The following is an 18,426-nucleotide window of genomic DNA, read 5'->3' as shown; positions in this document are numbered from 1 at the left end:
ATAACAAATTTAGTTTACGCTCATTATAAATAAAAGTCGATAAAATACAATAATCAATCGCTGTAATCATATAATGATTTTATAATATCTTAACAAATCATCAACGTCAATTTATATATAAAAGTTGATATAAATCTAGATACATTCACTGTACGTTTAGAAATAATGTAAAAAAATTACAATAACACCAAATTAGTACATTACTAAATTAACATAATTTCACAAATCCTTTATTATAAGATTGTACAATTATTATCTACTTTGTGGGGCAAAATCAAAGTCTATACTTCAACCACAATTGTATCATATATGTCACGCAGAAACAAATGTCTGCGCACGTTATTGGTCGCGAAAAAGCAAGGTCAATTTCTATTTACCATTAACAATATTTTAGTACACTGTGGTAAATGAAAACTTTAATAGTATGAACCGTCAACACTTTTTCTGACGAAAGTTTTTATGATTGTCATTCCCTCTGAGCCTCAGCACAACTAAGCAGAAAAAATATGCTAAGCCATTGTGATCTTAATTGGGCAGGTAATTTCCTGGATAAAAGAAAAATATTCTATTTCGTTCGTCAATTACATTGTCAAAAAATATTGGAGACGATCATTTCCTTTGTCAATCAAACAAAGCATCGCAACCTTCACAAAAATGACCTGGTGTCAACCTACTTCAAACACGCGTTAAATGTTTTCTGGATAAATAAAATTGCCGATGACTCAACCAGTTAGTCTTCGCTAAACTATGGGTCAGAAGGGATTCGAAATACTCCAGACTAAGTCAAGCCATCCAAACTAACTGGTTCTAAAATTACCAACCAAAAGAACATGACACGTTCATCGCCAAAACGTTTTCGTACCTGGTGCGACTGGGACTTTCGCATGCATTTTAACCAGAATCACGCACCAGAAGAAGTTTAAAACAGCCAGCATTAAATACGTTGAATCCAGAAGCTGAACTTCGAGGAAAGCTCCAAGTTTTTTCATCAAAAATTTATCACTAGCACAACTTGCGAACAAGTCAACAGTTCCTTAGTTTCATCAGTAGCGCATGCAACGCGCCAGCTCTATGCTAGGAGCAGCCGTGGCGCTGCATCCAGCCGGTGTACCGGGCCACGTCGGCCTGGGACACGGTGCGCCTGGTCTTGTCCGTGGCAGCTGCCAGGTCGTCCCGGGAGATGGGCGCCTCCAGCTCCGACCGCTTGAGGTGCCGGATCTGATCCGGGGACTTGCCGGCGATCTTGCGGCGCATCGTCATCATTGCTGCGTCTCTGGAAGAAAGAATGCAAGAGTACGAATGTTGAATTGTCAAACGAGTATTAGTTAGATAAACTCTAAACGCACTCTAAGTACAAGCAATTTCCTGGGCAAAAACAGTGGAACAGTTTGCCCGAGACAGTGATCAGTGTGAATACTTTTAAAACAGACTTGATAAGTACTTTGAAGACAATTACACAAAACAATGATATGCACGCATCAGCTATAAGCTTGTGCATTATAGACAATAGTGCAAAAAATGGTTAGATCAGTTTTTATTTCATATAGAAATCGCCAAACTTCTCATGATCAGGACCGCTGCAATGTGGCCGAAACTTCGAGTTAACTTTTTAAGTCGTGACGTGAGTTATGTCATTTATTATGAGGAAACACCACTACGGCATCAGAGCTGTGCAAGGGCAGAAACAGCTGCCATAAAATATACAACCTTGTTAAATTTCTTGCTGCATACTTTTTTCAGCATTTTTTGACATTCGTAAGTGCTTTTGTTACATCTTAAAATGAATAAAGATATTTTGACCTTGACTTTACTTACGTAAAAAAGAAAACGCCGTAAAATTAACAACAGGCAATAAAAATATACGTGTGACTAAACGCACGTACCTACGCTCAAGGACTTTAATTCATGAGCCGAGCCACCATGGCACCTTTCCAAAGGAAAAGTCATTACGATTTTCATTGTTATTTAATGCGATGTCACTATGACGTTTACTAAGAAAAGGTTCCACAGTGGCTCATGAATTAAAGTCCTTGACTGAACCACGTACACGAGAGGTCTATCTCATTTTCACTGGCTTCCTGTAGCGTTGTACGCTTTACCTGCACAGGTTGCAGATGTCGGACCCGCTATAGCCATCCAGCTTAGAAGCCAGGTCTTTCAAGTCCACGTCATCTGCCAGCACCACTTCTCGCAGACATAGTTTTAGCAACTTTACGCGCGTCGTTTCTGAAAATCGAAATTAAACATAATGATTTTCATGTTTTTCCCTTAAAGTACCCGTGTATCATGTAACTTATGGTGAATTAATTAACCCTTTGTCCCGTGCATGAATCAATGACAAGAGACGAGCAACATTGAGACATCTTACCGTCCGGTAGACCGATGTAGATCCTCTTCTCGAACCGTCTGCGGAACGCCTCATCGATGTCCCATGGGTGGTTGGTTGCTGCCAACACCATAATGATTTTGTCTCGATGACTGAAAGAAACAACCATTTGTCAGCGGGTCAAACTGAGTATGAGACAGAAAAATCCATCTCTTATCAAACTTTTGATTTTACTCGTTAAAGTGTCTAGCTGGATGATGAGCAAAAAATAAAGAGTGTTTATTGTTGAAAATAATAATTAGTGTTCGTTATCTTGCCTGCTGCATCTTTTTCTATGCAGATTTCTAAAAAATAACTTTGCGAACCCGCAGTGGCTTTTCAATTTTCATGCATCCAGAATCATCAGCTAGAACCTACATACTTTATCTTTAAAATTAAGGTGCTACAAATAAATAATGGAGCATCAAAAAAGGGTTCAGATTTAGTAAACATTTGTATTTATCTTACAAAACGGCTGATAATCCATCCATCTGAATGAGGAGTTCAGCTTTGAACCGCCTGGAAGCTTCATGCTCTGAGTCCGCGCCTCGCACTGCGCAGAGCGAATCCACTTCGTCCAGGAAAATGGTACTCGGTGCGTAGAATGCCGCCTGAAATAAGAGATTAGAGTTACAATCCACCTTTACCATCATCATTGACAACTAAGAACATACATGGTCCGTCAGACTACATATTTCGTTAAAATCGGTTTCTCCCTGCTGAGGATCATGATACTCTGAGGATCGTGATTTTCTTCTGGATTTTCTTTTCTTGACGAGAGAGCTGGTAGCAGCTGTCTCTAATATGGTAGTGTCATAGAGCATTTTTAAATCATCAGTCAATCAGTCATGCAAGCAAAGAAACGACGTGCTTAGAAAAGGAATTTAACTCTTGCAGTTGGGATTTTGTTTGATTTTTATTTCTTAACATAGTGTCAACGTCTGTCCTGAGAATTCCGCTAGCAGGTCAAAGCCTCTCGGTTCGGCATTACCTTAATAACCCAAGTACCAATTTCAAAGATAACCAAATAAACCAAACCGTCTAACATGTGGTAGCATGGTGAACGGTTGTGTTGCTCTGAGATGAACTCTGGTAGAGTGTGGTAGTGGTGACAGTTGGATTTGTGAGATTATTTGTATGTGTTCTACAGCGTGGAGGTAGAGGAGCTCAATAAACATACATGTTGCGGGTGAGAAAAGTCATTGTTTACAGTTCTTTGTTCAAACATACCATATCGAACAGCAGCCGAACCAGTTTCTCCGAATCCCCGCGATACTTAGATGTGAGGGTAGCAGAGGATACATTGAAGAACGTGGTCCTGCATTCAGTGGCCACCGCCCGCGCCAGAAGCGTCTTCCCCGTGCCTGGGGGACCTGTCAGCAGCACGCCTTTCCATGGTCTACGAATACCCTGGAATGCAAGGGACGTAAGCTAGTGTAGCTTGGCAATGGGTTAACTCAAATTCTCTCATTAGAAAACTTGATACATTTTAAATAGTCGTGGTAAATCAGTGGTTTAACCTATTGCCACTCAAGCAGAGGATTGTGGGTGGGGAATTGAGCTCACACCACTGAGTTTTTTGGAATTCATATAAACAATAACTTCAAGAGCTTTTCAAATAAAGAACTACAGAGGGACGGGAGGGGTTACAGACGTGAGTTATTCGTTATGTTTTAAAATGATTTAATCTCACGGTAGTTTCATTTTCAAAACTATAGAGGGAGCCCGCAAACCTGCGAAACAATTCAAAGAAGTTCATCGTACTGAACGCGATGCAGAATGTTTTTACATGTTTTAGGGAAATTAGTTATGTCATATTAGAGGCATTGCTTAGGGTTAAGACCTAACGAATCCTAACATTACAAAAAACCTACGAGCAAAACCACATGGCATACATTTTACCCGTATTAGTAGTTTTTACTATGCTTGAATTTAAACGACTTTTCTGCATGTTCGCCATTATTTCTAAACACGTCTATTAAATCCTAACAACAACCTTAAACCACGCCAGTTTAAAAATTACAGAATCTTTCATCCAAAAGTCACATTTTCGGGTCAAATTTACCCAAAATTTCATTTTATTCAAACTGACCAAACAATTGTAATTGGAAAATTACGACAGAATGAGCAAGTTCCAATTCTAACGCGATAATATCTCTACACGCGAAGGCCCAATTTGCCAGAAACTAGGCAAAGTCCGCTATTTCTTGAATCATTACCCAACATTTCAAGTGTGCCACTTGTGTGAAAATATAGTAATAATAAACCAATCACATTTGGGGGTTTGGGAATAATTTATGCATGTTTGTAAGACAAGTGATATACTTCATTGCAACGTAAAGGTGCTCCATAAAATCAAAAAGAAAATATATACTTCTACAGTTGCTTTGCCATGCACAGTTTTATAAAACAATAGTTTTGTTTGCGACGACGATCTAAGCAAAAATAGGTCTGTTGTAACAGTTTTTTGTTGTGTGCCATCACGAAACTACGTCAACTAAGTGGATTTACTGGCTTACCTTAAAATAATCAGGCATAACAAGCGGCAAAACCATAGCCTCTTGCAGCACAGATTTTGCATCATCCAAACCTATGACATCTCTCCAGCGAACATCAGGATTCTTTTGCAGTATGTCCCTTTCTAAAGTCTCAACAAGATGTAGTTCATAGCCCGTCGCATCGAAGACTTTCTCATCTTTTTCAAAAATGGTGACATCACCTGCTTCTGCGGGTATGTCGCTTTTTCGGGGTATAGGTTTGATTGGCACCAACTGCCTTGCTCTTGAGGTTTTCGGTATCCTTTCGACTGATCGTGTTTTCCTTCCGCTGCCCATTGAGGATGCTGTGGACGTTTTTCGAGACACAATTGAGGGTAAAGTGGGTTGTATGTCGGGGTCCCTCCGGCGTAGCGTGCCGGCCCATTTCTCTGTTGTAGGGTCTGATTGTTTGGCCTGGTCCATCGGTTGCTCTTGGAACGTGTTCACATGCGTTGGTCTTACCACTGCAACAAACCAGATGAGTCATCATCACAATTTTGATGCTAGTTTTGTCGTTACGCCTAAAATTAGCTGACAGTGGTAAGCCCGTCATGTGCAACGTTGAACATACCTAAAATCTGCTATTCAACTTATCGAATGGCGAACACATTACCAGGGCGATTATTTGAGCGTGTAAACCGCCTGGTTTTTCTGGTCATTTTTTATGAATTGGCTGTAGATTTTGATGTCGTTTTCAATTATTTCTTAGAGTTCCTGTATTTCTACCAGATAACTAAAAAACTCTATGAGAATATTCGGCCATTTTTACAGAAATGTGGCCATAAAAATGAGACGGCAGAAACGCTCGAATAATCGCCCACCAGGTGTTTCAGATATTATCCACAATATCTCAGTAGGTGGTTGCCTGGTTGGGCTAGTTTGACTGGACACCTCCGTAAGGTGGGCTTGCCCAAACCAGGGTTAACTACAGCAGTATGTATGGAACTTTTATCCATGACCCAGAGTAAACGATTTATTTTTCTTAACCCTAGATAGATCGTGCCAGTAGCCCTCAATATTTCTCAAGTTTTAATAATTGTGTTTTTTTACAAAGATGTTCAGTCAAACTATAACTCATCCATTTGCTGAAATATTTTTTGTATACCTCTTGCCTAAAATAGATACAATGAGGATTTTTGTGATGCGAGTTGTTGCCTGATGTAGTCATTTTTGAAGTTTGTGATTGGTGAATTCTCTAAATGGGCCAATCGCAAGCGAAGTCGTAACATCAAATGGACCTCCTCCTTCTTTTTTTAACCCCCGACGCAAAAAGAGGGGTGTTATAAGTTTGACTGCTATGTGTGTCTGTCTGTGGCACCATAGCTGTTGAACGAGTGGGCCGATTGTAATGCAGGTTTTTTTATTTGAAAGCAGGTTTTCTAGCAATAGGTCTTAGACATGTTTAATCAAAATCGGTTCAGCCGTTTTTGGGATATTGAGCTTTGAAGTGACGGTCGGGGTTTTTCCAACTTTTTTTTATTTTTATGTGCAATGAAGAGTTTACGTACCTACATACAAACGGACCTCATAATATTATCGTTATCTAGCGATATTAAGGGGCTGTTTCACCATCAGTTGATTAGTGTTAACCGACGGTTAAATGTGATGCCGTCTCCGTCTATTCGAACAAAACAAATAGAGACGGCATCACACCTAACCGCCAGTTAACACTAATCAATGGATGGTGAAACAGCCCCTAAATCTTTCGCAAATCCCTCACTAACGCATTTTAAGAATACAGTTGTAAGTTTCAAAGCCGTGGTGGCATAGTGGTTTGACCTATCGCCTCTGAAGCTGAGGGTCGTGGGTTCAAACCCCGGCTCGCACCTCTGAGTTTTTCGAAATTCATGTGCGGAATTACATTTGAAATTTACCACGAGCTTTGCGGTGAAGGAAAACATCGTGAGGAAACCTGCAACAAACCTGCGAAGCAATTCAATGGTGTGTGTGAAGTTCCCAATCCGCACTGGGCCCGCGTGGGAACTATGGCCCAAGCCCTCTTGTTCTAAGAGGAGGCCTGTGCCCAGCAGTGGGACGTATATAGGCTGGGATGATGATGATGATGACTTGTTAGTTTCAAGCTGTAAATGCGATGCGTAAGCTACCATAGTGTGGTCAAGTGGCTGGTCACCTTGTGTAGGTGGATGCCGCGTACCGTTAGCAGCATGCGTATCGGGCTGCTTGGCGCGCTCTCGCCTCGTGTCGCTCCTCTCGGTCCTGAGGCCATCGCGAGGCGGTTCTTTGCTGTCGTCCCCTCGTCTTGTGCTCATGCGGGCGAAGCCGAACGGCTGCAGACTCTCGTTCATCATTCTGTCCATCATCCTGGCCATTTGGTGGAAGGAGGAGGACGGGCTGTGAAAAAAGGTTAGGTCTTATTACACAGTATCGTGGCTGACTCATTTGGGGCTGGATTTAGGGATGGACCTTCGGCGCTACAGACCCTGGGCCTCTCCAAGGGAGGAGGATCCACAGTAAGAGGTTTAAAAAAATATGACGGGTCTTCTCAAGAGGTTTTTCCGAAGTGGTGGTAGATTTTTTGACAGTCAAAAGTGCTGGTTATTGCCTAAATTTAATGAAAATACTCGTATTCTGACTAACTTTGATATCGGTAATACCGTCTCTGAACAAGTACCTATCATAGACATTTTTCACATAAGATTACAAGATATTCACAAAGATTAGTTAAACAGGATTAGTTTGGTTTACGTGCACAAGGAAGGTATTTTTATAAATTCTTCGGGGATAGAGAAGTAGCTTATTTTTTATTATTTTCTGGAGATGAAGCTGCACGTAGTAAATAGGAAGCTCATCACATAAACTGATATCGCGGAAAATATTTGTCTGAAAAATCGAATCCATTATCAACGAATTGTCTAAATTAAGACCGATTCATCAAGCCCATGATACATTTTCGTCTTGCGACTGCCTTAATCAACCTGTAACATTGCCAACATTGTTATTTTGTACATTGCACCTCTCGGTCTTAATAAATATATGTCGTTTTCGATTATTTTTAGAACATTTTGTGCTCAAACTCTGCACGGCTAGGTGAAAGAAGCTTTTGACCACATGATAAAAAGTGTAGACGAGGCCAAAGGTTATCTCAATGGTTCAGTAACAGCTTATTCACCCTTGAAGTGCTCTACAGCTAAATTGCCCTTGCTCTTGTATTCCATCATACTGAGCGCGCATACTCAGTCCGGCACTCTTAAATCGTATCTACCCTGCTTAATAAATAACCAATGTACATACGTGACGACTGGTTGTTCAAAGAACTGTCGTAGCCCCCTGACATTAGGGTACAAGAAATCACCGAAGCCAAAATCCATAGTGGGCATCAAAACTCTTCGAACATTTGCTAAAAACATAGGTGTGCCTTTAAAAATTCATTCAAGACGCATCACGGGAACATTTTTTTTACTATTATTTATTACGGAACTTGCGGCTTATTATACTTCTAATATTGTTGTGTAGCGCTTGACAGTTATGTTTGACGGCGGTTGCTATGGCAACCTGTTTGCGGAATCAAGCCTGACCATTGCGTACAAAGCGACAATTTTATTTAGTTGCCGAGTAAAGATTTTTTAAGCGATTTCGTGCTTTATGTGTATGGAATTGGGACGCCTTAATCTTAGTGTTGTGATAAGGATAAGGTTGTTTCGTAGTAAAGAGGTCCTTGACTGGTCTAGTTACTTGAAGTAGGTGAGCATAATTTATCAGATGATCATCGAAAGTAGTTTACTGGCCTCATACCTAAACCTTAGCAATTATTTGGGCAGTATACTAAAAGGGGTGTTTTTTGTCATTCTGAAGCTTACGAGCTATATTTTTATGAAACAAGAGGGGTCAAGAAGTAAGCAGGTCACGTAATAAAAGATGCATTTCACTGGAAATAATATCTACTTGGACAAACACTGAAAAATATCCAGTGCAATCGTATTCGCATAACAACTGTTACATCGTATTATCCAATATTATAGTCAGTGATTCAAGTTCCTATTCCTGGGCACCTGGTACTCAGAAAGGATTTTAAATGCATTACCAACCCAGCTGGCTTGCCCCAATCATTCTTCGACGTTGTTGCACAACTTGCGCAAGCAGAACTGCTTAAACATCATAGCAAAAGTATAGATCCGATCGCGCCCTCCGGGTCACAAAATCTTTAGTTTTTTAGGATTTCGTAATTTTTAGAAGATCTGCATTTTGGCATACTAAGCTTATTTGATGTTTGTTATTGCTATCACTTTTAGCGTTACCCCTAGTGCAAGAAGTGATCGGAAATGTGATGGGTCTACTGGGTTTCTTCTAGGATGGCAAATAATGTCGAGTAGATACATAGATCAATCATTTATTTGAAACTGCAAATAGGTACCTACACAATCAAAATTACAGAGTACAAAATATCAGTCCAACTTAAAGTAAACATTTGATACTGTTCATGTGCGTTATAGTTGTGCATGTGCATAACCTAACCAGAAAAACCACCGACATTGTCATTTCAAAGTTCAGTATCTCATAAACAGCTAGACCAATTTTTACAAACTTTTATTTAGTTTCACCTGTCCCGTGGTGTGTCTGTTCCGATAGTCGGATTGCCTTGAAATTTGGCATACTTATGTAAATTGCCTGACAATACAATAATCTGTTAGTAATCCTGATAGTCCGGCCAGGATCGTTTTCGCAGGACGGAACTCTTCAACGGTTATGGCATCGACTTGAAATTTGTTATGCAAATGTAGTTTGGGTGACAATGCAAGGACAAAAAAAGCTGGTGTATTAAAAATGAAATTTTAACCAAAAACTTTTTATCAAACAAAGCTAAGAACACAAAGAAACTCACTTTCACGTGAAAACCAAACATCGATCCATCTGTTTGCGAGCTACGATGACAGACAGACCGACAGACAGATATTGGCTCAGAGTCAATATTGCTCACTCTATTCTGTCACAATCCACAGGATTGAGAGTTGAAAAAAACAGCCTGTTCCTGCCTACAACATAAAATACTGGGTACTAAAAGACACTTTTAATTTTCCTGTTTTAAAACAGATATCAGGCCTTCAGAGACTTTCAAGGCTCAAGGCCCACAAACCTTCTGGGTCACCGTCAAGTCAATGGTCACGTATCGATAGTTTACTGTCCCTAATGTCGGCTTTTGAACTTCAAGTGCCGATGAATCCAATATGTGTCAAAGGTTGTCGAATTTGTAATCTATTGATGCACGATGATATCTAACAACCTACATTCGTAAGCCATGGATCATGAAGTGATGAGTCATCACTGATGACCATTAGGTTCTGGCAGGACCATGGTGTTGCTCAAACTTCTTAGGCCACTGCTTCCTCTGGTCAATTTTTTCAAGACACAAGTACTACTTCATAGTCAATGATGAAAACAGGTCCTGCGCCGTCATCCTTTACTAGAAGAAAGGTTTCTGGAGAATAAAGGTGTATGGTGTAGGTGTATGGGGAAGTATTGTTTGACATCCCGCAGGGTGGAGAGACAGTTATGGTAAAGATCGGGAAGCCATGGATAGTCGTTAAGATCCTTGGATTAGGACAGTCCAGCAGAGTGGACGTCTTCCGAATAAAATAATGATAGCCATAATTATTGCGTCCAATATTGCAACCGTTTAGTCCAAAAGTTTGCTTACTGCTAAAGACTAACGTGAAGACTCCTGACTTCGTATAATGTCTACTTACTACGAACGAGTCAAGTTATAATTGTCAATCGAGCGCAGAGATTCTTTTTTAGAATCTCACCCCAACCCTCTTTGCCAATAAAGTACTTGGCCATCCGCTATTGCCTAGCCTAGTAAAGTTGTTTACAGTACGAACTATTAGCAAGTGAGTGACGGATGTGTGCCAAAGGTCGTTGCCTGGACAGAGGCCGTTGAACCGTTCATTGATAATGCAATCGATGGGGTTTAAGGAAGGACGAGTCGCAGGGGTTGGTATGTTGTTTGTTTGTATGAACTGTTTCGAATAGTTGGATAGTAATGAGTATTTTAGATTCAATTTGTGGTTGAGGAGCGATATCTATAAGGTGTTCCATGGCTATGCCATGTGGAGGGAAAGTATCTTAAAGTATTCCAGAAAGAATATTTTGCTGAAAGAAGAGCTCGTTTTGTTTTTGGAGACAATTTCAATTGTATTAAAAAAATGAATAAAGTAAAGAACTGAATTACAGAATTGAAATTACTCATACTATCTTAATTGGATAAAATAATCCTTGTGGTTGAGCCTTTTGATCTGTGGTATAAGATTTTGAATTGTAACATCTATTTATTTACTCCGTAATATCAAACGTAAAGTATATAAATGGCATACTAAATTGTAAAATAATGTGGTTGACTTTTGAATAAATAAAAATAAAGATTTGGAGAATTAGATTCCCAGTTCAGACTGAGGTTCATTTTAAGTTCAGTTTAAAATTTAAATGTAGGTAAGTACAGTAGAAGAAACGCGTCGGTTTATTTCGTTTTCCTGAAGATCCAAATGATAAAGAAAACGAAAACCGATCTTTTGTTTCGAGTTCCGAACGGCATTACAAACCAGTTTGTGTTCTTGACTTTTTTAACCCCCGACGGAAAAAGAGGGTTATAAGTTTGACCGCTATGTGTGTCTGTGTGTGTGTCTGTCTGCTCTTAAACGGGTGCACCGATTTGAATGCGGTTCTTTTTATTTGAAAGCAGATTTTCTAGCCATGGTTCTTAGACATGTTTCATCAAAATCATAATCACCAATCAATCTGAACCATTGTCATATGATTCATGTACTGACAAATAAGCCTATGTACCTACTCGTAAACGTGCTGAACTATTTTATTTTATTTTATTTTATTTTATTTGTTTATGTTTCACTGACATATTTATAAGTAATACTAACGAATAATGGATCCTAGTTATGTTAATAAATATTTTTTATTATTATTATTAAAATCAGTTCAGCCGTTTTTAAGATACTGAACTTTGAAGTGACAAAATCGGGGCTTTTCCAACTTTTTGTTGGTTAGGTTAGTTACTGATTGAACAGTTCAACATTTTCTGCATCCCAAGCTCTATTACTCTATACACCCATTCAACTTGATCTGTGCGAAGCAAACCCACGCGATTTCTATGCTATAATACTGACCTTCTATTAACAAAATGATACTACAACTATTTTGAAACAGGATACTTGTATTATTACTGCGTATACGCACCTAACCGTTGAAACAGGCATCAGTCAATGACACAAGGGAATAAGGATATGCATAGTCATGTCCTGAAAAAATTGTTCCTTGTGTCATTTTCGTAAAGCAGAAATTTGACTCTTAAGACAGCTCTTTTACAGTTTATGCTTGTAGATCTTTAATTTAGTGAGAACCATTTTCTTCTCAGGCAGAAGCTGTCATCTTCAATTTGATTGCAGTTTGAAATTATTCTGCCCACGTGAAAATTTAATTTAATGGATGTCTGTGGGCGTTAAAGGACGTCTGGACTTGTAGTGGTCTAAATCTTGCCTTATTTCCTGAATCATACGGTTTTGAGTTTGTTATTTGTGAGATTATGCGACTTACTTCTAATAATAAAGTGAAGCATGACAACAGCCCATTGTCGTTTGAGTCTGTAGGGTTAAACGGTTAAGACCTTTTTAAATAACTATCTTCTAGATTTTTTTCATAATAAGCAATAATAAGCTATTGTATTTTTTATTTTCGTTCTTAGTAAAACTTTATTTATGTTATTACTTTATGTATATTAAACTAATACTATTGTTTGTAATGGGTAAACTCAAAACTACTAAACATAATTTTTAAATTCTTTCACCTACAAAAAGCTATACATATAATATATCAGAGAATAACTTGAGATTAAGTTAAGTATATTTTATCCCGGGAACCTGTAAAGTTCTCATGGGATACAGACGAAATTACGAGCAATAGCTACTTATACTTGGTTTTTTAGCATTAGAAAGCAGGTACCTAATCCATCTTGACGTGTTTTTTTATTGAAAACGAAGTAGGTGTAGTCAGTTATAACATGACCTATGAGCTATGAGTTTCAATATCTCCCGTACTTATGCACCCAGACACGCAAACAATTAATAATTGATGCACTCCTATTAACTAATTGTTAATCACCATTAGCTGTCTAGACTGCCCATTACACTCACTACGGACATAAATATCTAGACTTCAGGGAAACCTAACATACATCAATCATATCTGATCTGAATAATAAAACACTGGTGTTGCTTCGAATAACGTTAGTTATTAGGTACCTACAGTCGATTACAATGGATGTAACCGTTTGTCCACCTTAGCATATTGGAAAGGTGAAAAAATCGGTCAAGAGCGTGTCAGACTCGCGCACCGACGGTTCCGCTAAAATATAAAAGCTAGCGAAATAGTACTTTATGCAACTGTTACGTAATAAGGGTCCTTAAAACACGTTTCATAAAAGGATCACACGAGTGTTTTAAGGGCCTAATTACGTACAGTTGCAGTGACATCCATATATTAAATCCTCTATTATGCGCTCAAGAACCATAGAGAATGACCTGCATTGCAACCAGAACTATGTCTGCCCCACTACCCCCTGCGCCTGGTGAAGATGAAGCCCCGCCACCGCTCCGTGCGGTAATGTTCATTACGATATCGATTTCGGCATCGTAATGTTCATTACGGTATCGATTTCGGTGTCGTAATGAACATTACGATACCGCCGGGTTCATAATAGAATCCAATGTCGTAATGCTGGTCTTTATGTATGGTTTCTGAACGCATAATGGAGGATTTACTTTACTATATGGGTGTAGATAAAATAAGTTTGTTCTACATACCCTTTACATACCTACATAGTATTTATATGACATACAAAGTAATTTTTGACGGAATAGTATATATTGGACTTTTTACTTTGATTGTGTTAAAGTTAAGAGGTCAAAGCAACCTTACTACAGACAGAGTTCAGTACACTTTTATGATTATATATTTTATAAACTTATAAACATTTTTTTTAACATAACAAAGGACTGTAGACGTTTGTTTTTCATATTAATCTCAACTTAATATCTCCACGCGTTCCTGAAAAAAGGATCTTGATAGACATATAAACAAACAGACGGACGGACAACGACACAGTCCGATAAGGGCTCACTTTTTTGAGGTGTATGTACAGTACTCTAAAAATATAATTATTATTGCTAGCCTATTATGTCCCATTGCTGAGCAAAAGCAAGAGCTGGCCCTTGTCTGCAGTGGACCTCTAGCGCAATAAAACCTTAATATAACTATCGGGGGAGGATTTAAAATAAATATCATTTATTTTCAGATAAGAAAATCCATAAATTATTAGTGACATTGGTTATACTTACGAACTATGGTAGTAGATATATTATAACTATTATTTATGTCATTGGAATTAAATAGTCCTGTAAAAATAAAAATAATTAGGGGAATATTTAATAATTTAATTTATTTGGTAATTTTTGCTTAGCAGGGACTCTAAAAATAAATTTTATTTTTGTAGTCGTCTACACTATATCTTAATCCATCTTTGACGTCAACCTTGAGGTTGGCATTGTAAACAAATGGAGGTGAATTATTATTGTTTCTTACATTAGAAAGGGGCGTTCTGTGTGTGGTGCTAATTTCGAGGTAAGTGCGTGGTAAGTGTGATATAATCGTACGAAGGTTGAGATCCTATTCTGGGTGTCACTTTTTACGGATCAAGAATCCCGACCTTTCCCTATATTTCGTGACATTAAAGCTCAAAGTTTCAAGGTACAGACTGACCAAGTTATCTGTGAAGCCAGATCAAGCAATACTACACTTTATGCGAACGATATTAAAACTTTTTCGATTCACAGATAAGTTTTTTAGTTTTAAGCTCGTTTTAAGCATGCAAAGTCGTGAGGTCTAATGGTCTATAGCTCTTGGAACCACTGGTTTATAAATATGTATAGGTATAGGTACATTTTATATTCGGTATCAACTGACAGCTGACATTACAGCGTGTATACTCTTGTTATAACCGCAAACTTTACAGATAGTAAAGGTCCTAATAAATACACTTTCATATGTTTTATTGAATTAATACTATCTGTTTACCTAAAATAATTTAACACGCAATGTAAACTTCATGATCACACTTCTGTTTTAATTTGAAACGTCGCACTTTTTGACGTGACAGCTGTCACAAATCCGCTTCACTCTCGTGTCAAATTACTGTACAGTCACCAGCATTAATATCTGCCACAGCGGAGCGTTCAAAAATATCTGACACGTCCTTCCGGTCCTAGAAATAGAGTCTTATCAGATATTTATGCACGCTTGTTGTGTCAGATATTGGTGCTGGTGACTGTACGTAATAACGTAATACGAGGACATTACTCATTTAAAAAAAAAAAAGATTTGGTTATTAATGCTAAACTGTAAACTTATTAACGTCGCTTCACAGCACTAAAATCAACGTCTAGTTAGTTTTAGTGCTTATACAAAAAATGCAGCTGTGTAAATACATATTAATTTCTAAACCAACGAGCTAAATCTTTACTTCACTACTGCACCCTCAAGTGAGGTCAATTGTTGACAAGTTACAAATATAATGTTTTTTAACTTTCGTCATTTTCACTCAGTCAAAATACCACAAACGGGACTTATCACGCTAAAACACGAGTACACGAGTTCAGTCTACTCGTGACCACGGCCACTGAACTGTGGTTGAAACGTCGAGGTGAAAACGTTGAAACCCGTTTGTGGTATTTTGACTATAAGTTACAAATAATTAAAAAGACTATATACAATGTAGTATACAATGTATTATTCTTTGACTCGGACATTCGTCCGAAAAAAAAACCGAATAAAATTTTCTGCATGACCCCTTTAGCTTTGTAATTTCGTGCCTTCTATACCTTAAATAAATTAGGCTCGTTTCCGTTCAGTATAATTACTGGCTGTGTTATAATACTGCCGCACTGCCCCCTTTAGAACCCTTTGCTTTGTCCATACGCGGTAATTGTAAGGCACGCGATGTGCGAAGGAGGTCATAGCGAGCCTTCAATTGTTTCTGAAGTGTTGGAAAAAGTTATGTGTATAAAGACATAGTTGAGTACAGTACAGAGTTACATTGACCTTTAAATGATCAAATTTCGCTATAATTTCTTTGGCAGATGTATGGAATTTCAATGTTACATCAGTAGCACAAAGATTTCACCCTAGTACAGTCACCAGCATTCATATCTGCCACAGCGGAGCATGCAAAAATATCTGACACGTCCTTCCCACCCTAGAAATAGACTCGTATCAGATATTTATGCACGCTTGTTGTGTCAGATATTGGTGCTGGTGACTGGCGCTGTTCAGTTTCTTTGAGTACCTACTTAACTTATATCCTATCCTAATAACCCGTTTTCACAAGACACATCCGATTCTTTGCGGGAACTGCAGGGCTACTACGAAACTCGAAACTTGAAGTTCGTGCCGTGCGGTCCCTCTGACACTATTTAATACGAGAGCGAGAGGGACCGCACGACACGAACTTTGAGTTTCGAGTTTCGTAGTAGCCCTGCTGCTTTTTGTATGATCCGATTAAGTGGAAATATCATTTCAATGCACGCGTTCAAACAAGTTTACGGTTGCAGAGTTCGGCAATAAAACCGATCCTGGAAAATGTGTCATCCGATTTAGCGACTGCAACTCGGTCCGGTCGTTTAATGAACCGGACTGATTTAGTGGCAACAGTATTATCTTGTATTACACAAGTTCGGAACAAGATTATTTATCGTGCTCTTACTATCAGCTTCACCGATGTAGAGCTGTAAAATTTTTCATTTTGACATTTCACACTAAATGCTATTAATGGATATGAAAATGTCACTCATTGAATACAATATTTCATTGGCACTTCGAGTGCCGTCGCAATCCGATTGAGATCCTACTTTTCACGATGGAAAACCACTATGTACAGTCAGCATCAAAACACATTAAAATTTGTCAAAGTATGGTGAGCCGTGGTGGCCGAGTGGTTTGACCTATGGCCTCTCAAGCAGAGGATTGTGGGTTCAAACCCGGCTCGTACCTCTGAGTTTTTCGAAATTCACGTGCGGAATTAAATTTTAAATTTTCCACGAGCTTTACGGTGAAGGAAACCATCGTGAGGAAACCTGCACAACAAACCTGCGAAGCAATTCAACGGTGTGTGTGAAGTTCCCAATCTGCACTGGGCCCGTGTGGGAACTACTACCCAAGCCCTTTGCCAAGAGCGCAGTCAGCGGTATCGGCAATTTTCGGAAAAATATTAGTTTTTCTTTCACAAATATACAATTTTACTCGCAAATGTGACGAAAAACATTGTATGTCGCACGGGTGGTAGTAGAATTACGAACATCGACTCATTAAAGCCCTCAGTCTTCGACTTCGGGCTTCTAATAGACTCTCGTTCGTAATTCCTTATTTACCACCCTTAAGACACAATGTACTATTCCTTTGAAAATGTTCCATGGTGGCTCATGAATTAAAGTCCTTGTACATCAAATGGCACTTACCAGCCAATGTCCCAAGCGGAGTGAAACGCAGGATGCGCCCCCATGGCTCCCAAGGGCACACCGAACCCAAACTCTATCTTGACGTCCTCCGACCTCCGCGGCCACGACCCTCGCGCCTCCCCCGCCTCTTTCGCCTCCGAGCCACCGGCTTTCCCGTCGTTCGTCATCCTTTACTTTCAAAATTCGAACGTCGTTCGATGTTCACTTGCTTTTTGCCAAAATTTCAAAATTAAAGAACGCGATGGTGTTGTTTTTTTTTGCGCAAGTTGTATTCGCGACCAGTCGCAGTGTTTTGTTCTTTTGGTTAACAAATTTTCAAATTGAACGCGATGGTGTTTTGTTTTCGGCAGGTTGTACGTTTGCGAACGGTGGCAGTGTTTTGTTTTTTCCTTTAAAGCGAAGTCCGTTTTGATAGTTAGTTATGTTTTGTTACCGCTTTTAGCTTGATTGCGAACGCATAAAGTAATTAAATTACTAGACTGTTATGATGTACTTTAGAGTGTTTACTAGTCTGTAGGTAATAAAAAAGTATGGTGGTCTCGGTAATTGTAGAGGCGCTACGCGACGTGCTACGGGCTACGCGGGTGCCTGACCACTGCGCGCCGTCTGGCCGATGACCGCCTACGGCGGCGTCGCACGCATAACACCAAAACAGACGTTCTGCGGAATGACTAATTTCTTACTGGCTTTTGTGGAGTTTCGTAGTCAAAATGAAAAAAAAATGTAATAAAGGCAATTGCATACTCGTATCATCTATGCATATAATATATCTGTAGCTAACAATAAATAGTAAAAATCGGTCAAACGTGAGTCAATCTTACAGAAAGTATTTAAACTAAGGAATCAAATTGAAAATAATACCTATTATTTATTCATTCATTGCATATCACATTTATACATAGCAGTTGTTACAATTCGGAGTTGTGCATAACGGAGGGGTCCCGCTTAATTTTTAATTTAATTTTTATTATTTGTTGTTAGCGGCAGTAGTAAA

At 38.9% G+C, this 18,426-nt stretch overlaps 1 protein-coding gene across 5 annotated transcripts; it reads right to left on the bottom strand.

Moving 5' to 3' along the window:
* Positions 1–62: 62 nt before the first annotated feature.
* On the bottom strand, positions 63–18,017 carry LOC141427597 (katanin p60 ATPase-containing subunit A1-like). 5 transcript variants are annotated; one of them, XM_074087185.1, is made up of 8 exons: positions 17,433–18,017; positions 7,034–7,254; positions 4,885–5,366; positions 3,596–3,775; positions 2,834–2,976; positions 2,369–2,478; positions 2,100–2,226; positions 63–1,273 (listed from the first exon to the last, which is right to left on the bottom strand). In XM_074087185.1, exons 1-8 carry the CDS (start codon positions 17,597–17,599, stop codon positions 1,075–1,077), a joined length of 1,629 nt encoding a protein of 542 aa, XP_073943286.1. In that variant the 5' UTR covers positions 17,600–18,017; the 3' UTR covers positions 63–1,074. The 5 variants fall into 5 exon arrangements, with proteins under 5 accessions (XP_073943286.1, XP_073943290.1, XP_073943287.1 ...); XM_074087189.1 differs by having other exon boundaries at positions 4,885–5,207; XM_074087186.1 differs by having other exon boundaries at positions 7,058–7,254.
* Between the last annotated feature and the right edge of the window lie 409 nt (positions 18,018–18,426).

The sequence above is a fragment of the Choristoneura fumiferana genome, chromosome 4 (genome assembly GCF_025370935.1).
Source record: "Choristoneura fumiferana chromosome 4, NRCan_CFum_1, whole genome shotgun sequence".
NCBI classification, from domain to species: Eukaryota; Metazoa; Arthropoda; class Insecta; order Lepidoptera; family Tortricidae; genus Choristoneura; species Choristoneura fumiferana.
Note: the sequence above shows the minus strand (reverse complement) of the source record. Positions and strands in the feature narration are given on the sequence as shown.

Coding starts and splice junctions, on each gene's coding strand:
- LOC141427597 (XM_074087185.1), bottom strand. CDS start 17,599: ATGACGAACGACGGGAAAGCCGGTGGCTCGGAGGCGAAAGAGGCGGGG. Junction 3,776..4,884: donor TTATGCCTGATTATTTTAAG/GTAAGCCAGTAA, acceptor CTTGCATTCCAG/GGTATTCGTAGACCATGGAA. Junction 2,977..3,595: donor TTCGGCTGCTGTTCGATATG/GTATGTTTGAAC, acceptor CTCTTATTTCAG/GCGGCATTCTACGCACCGAG.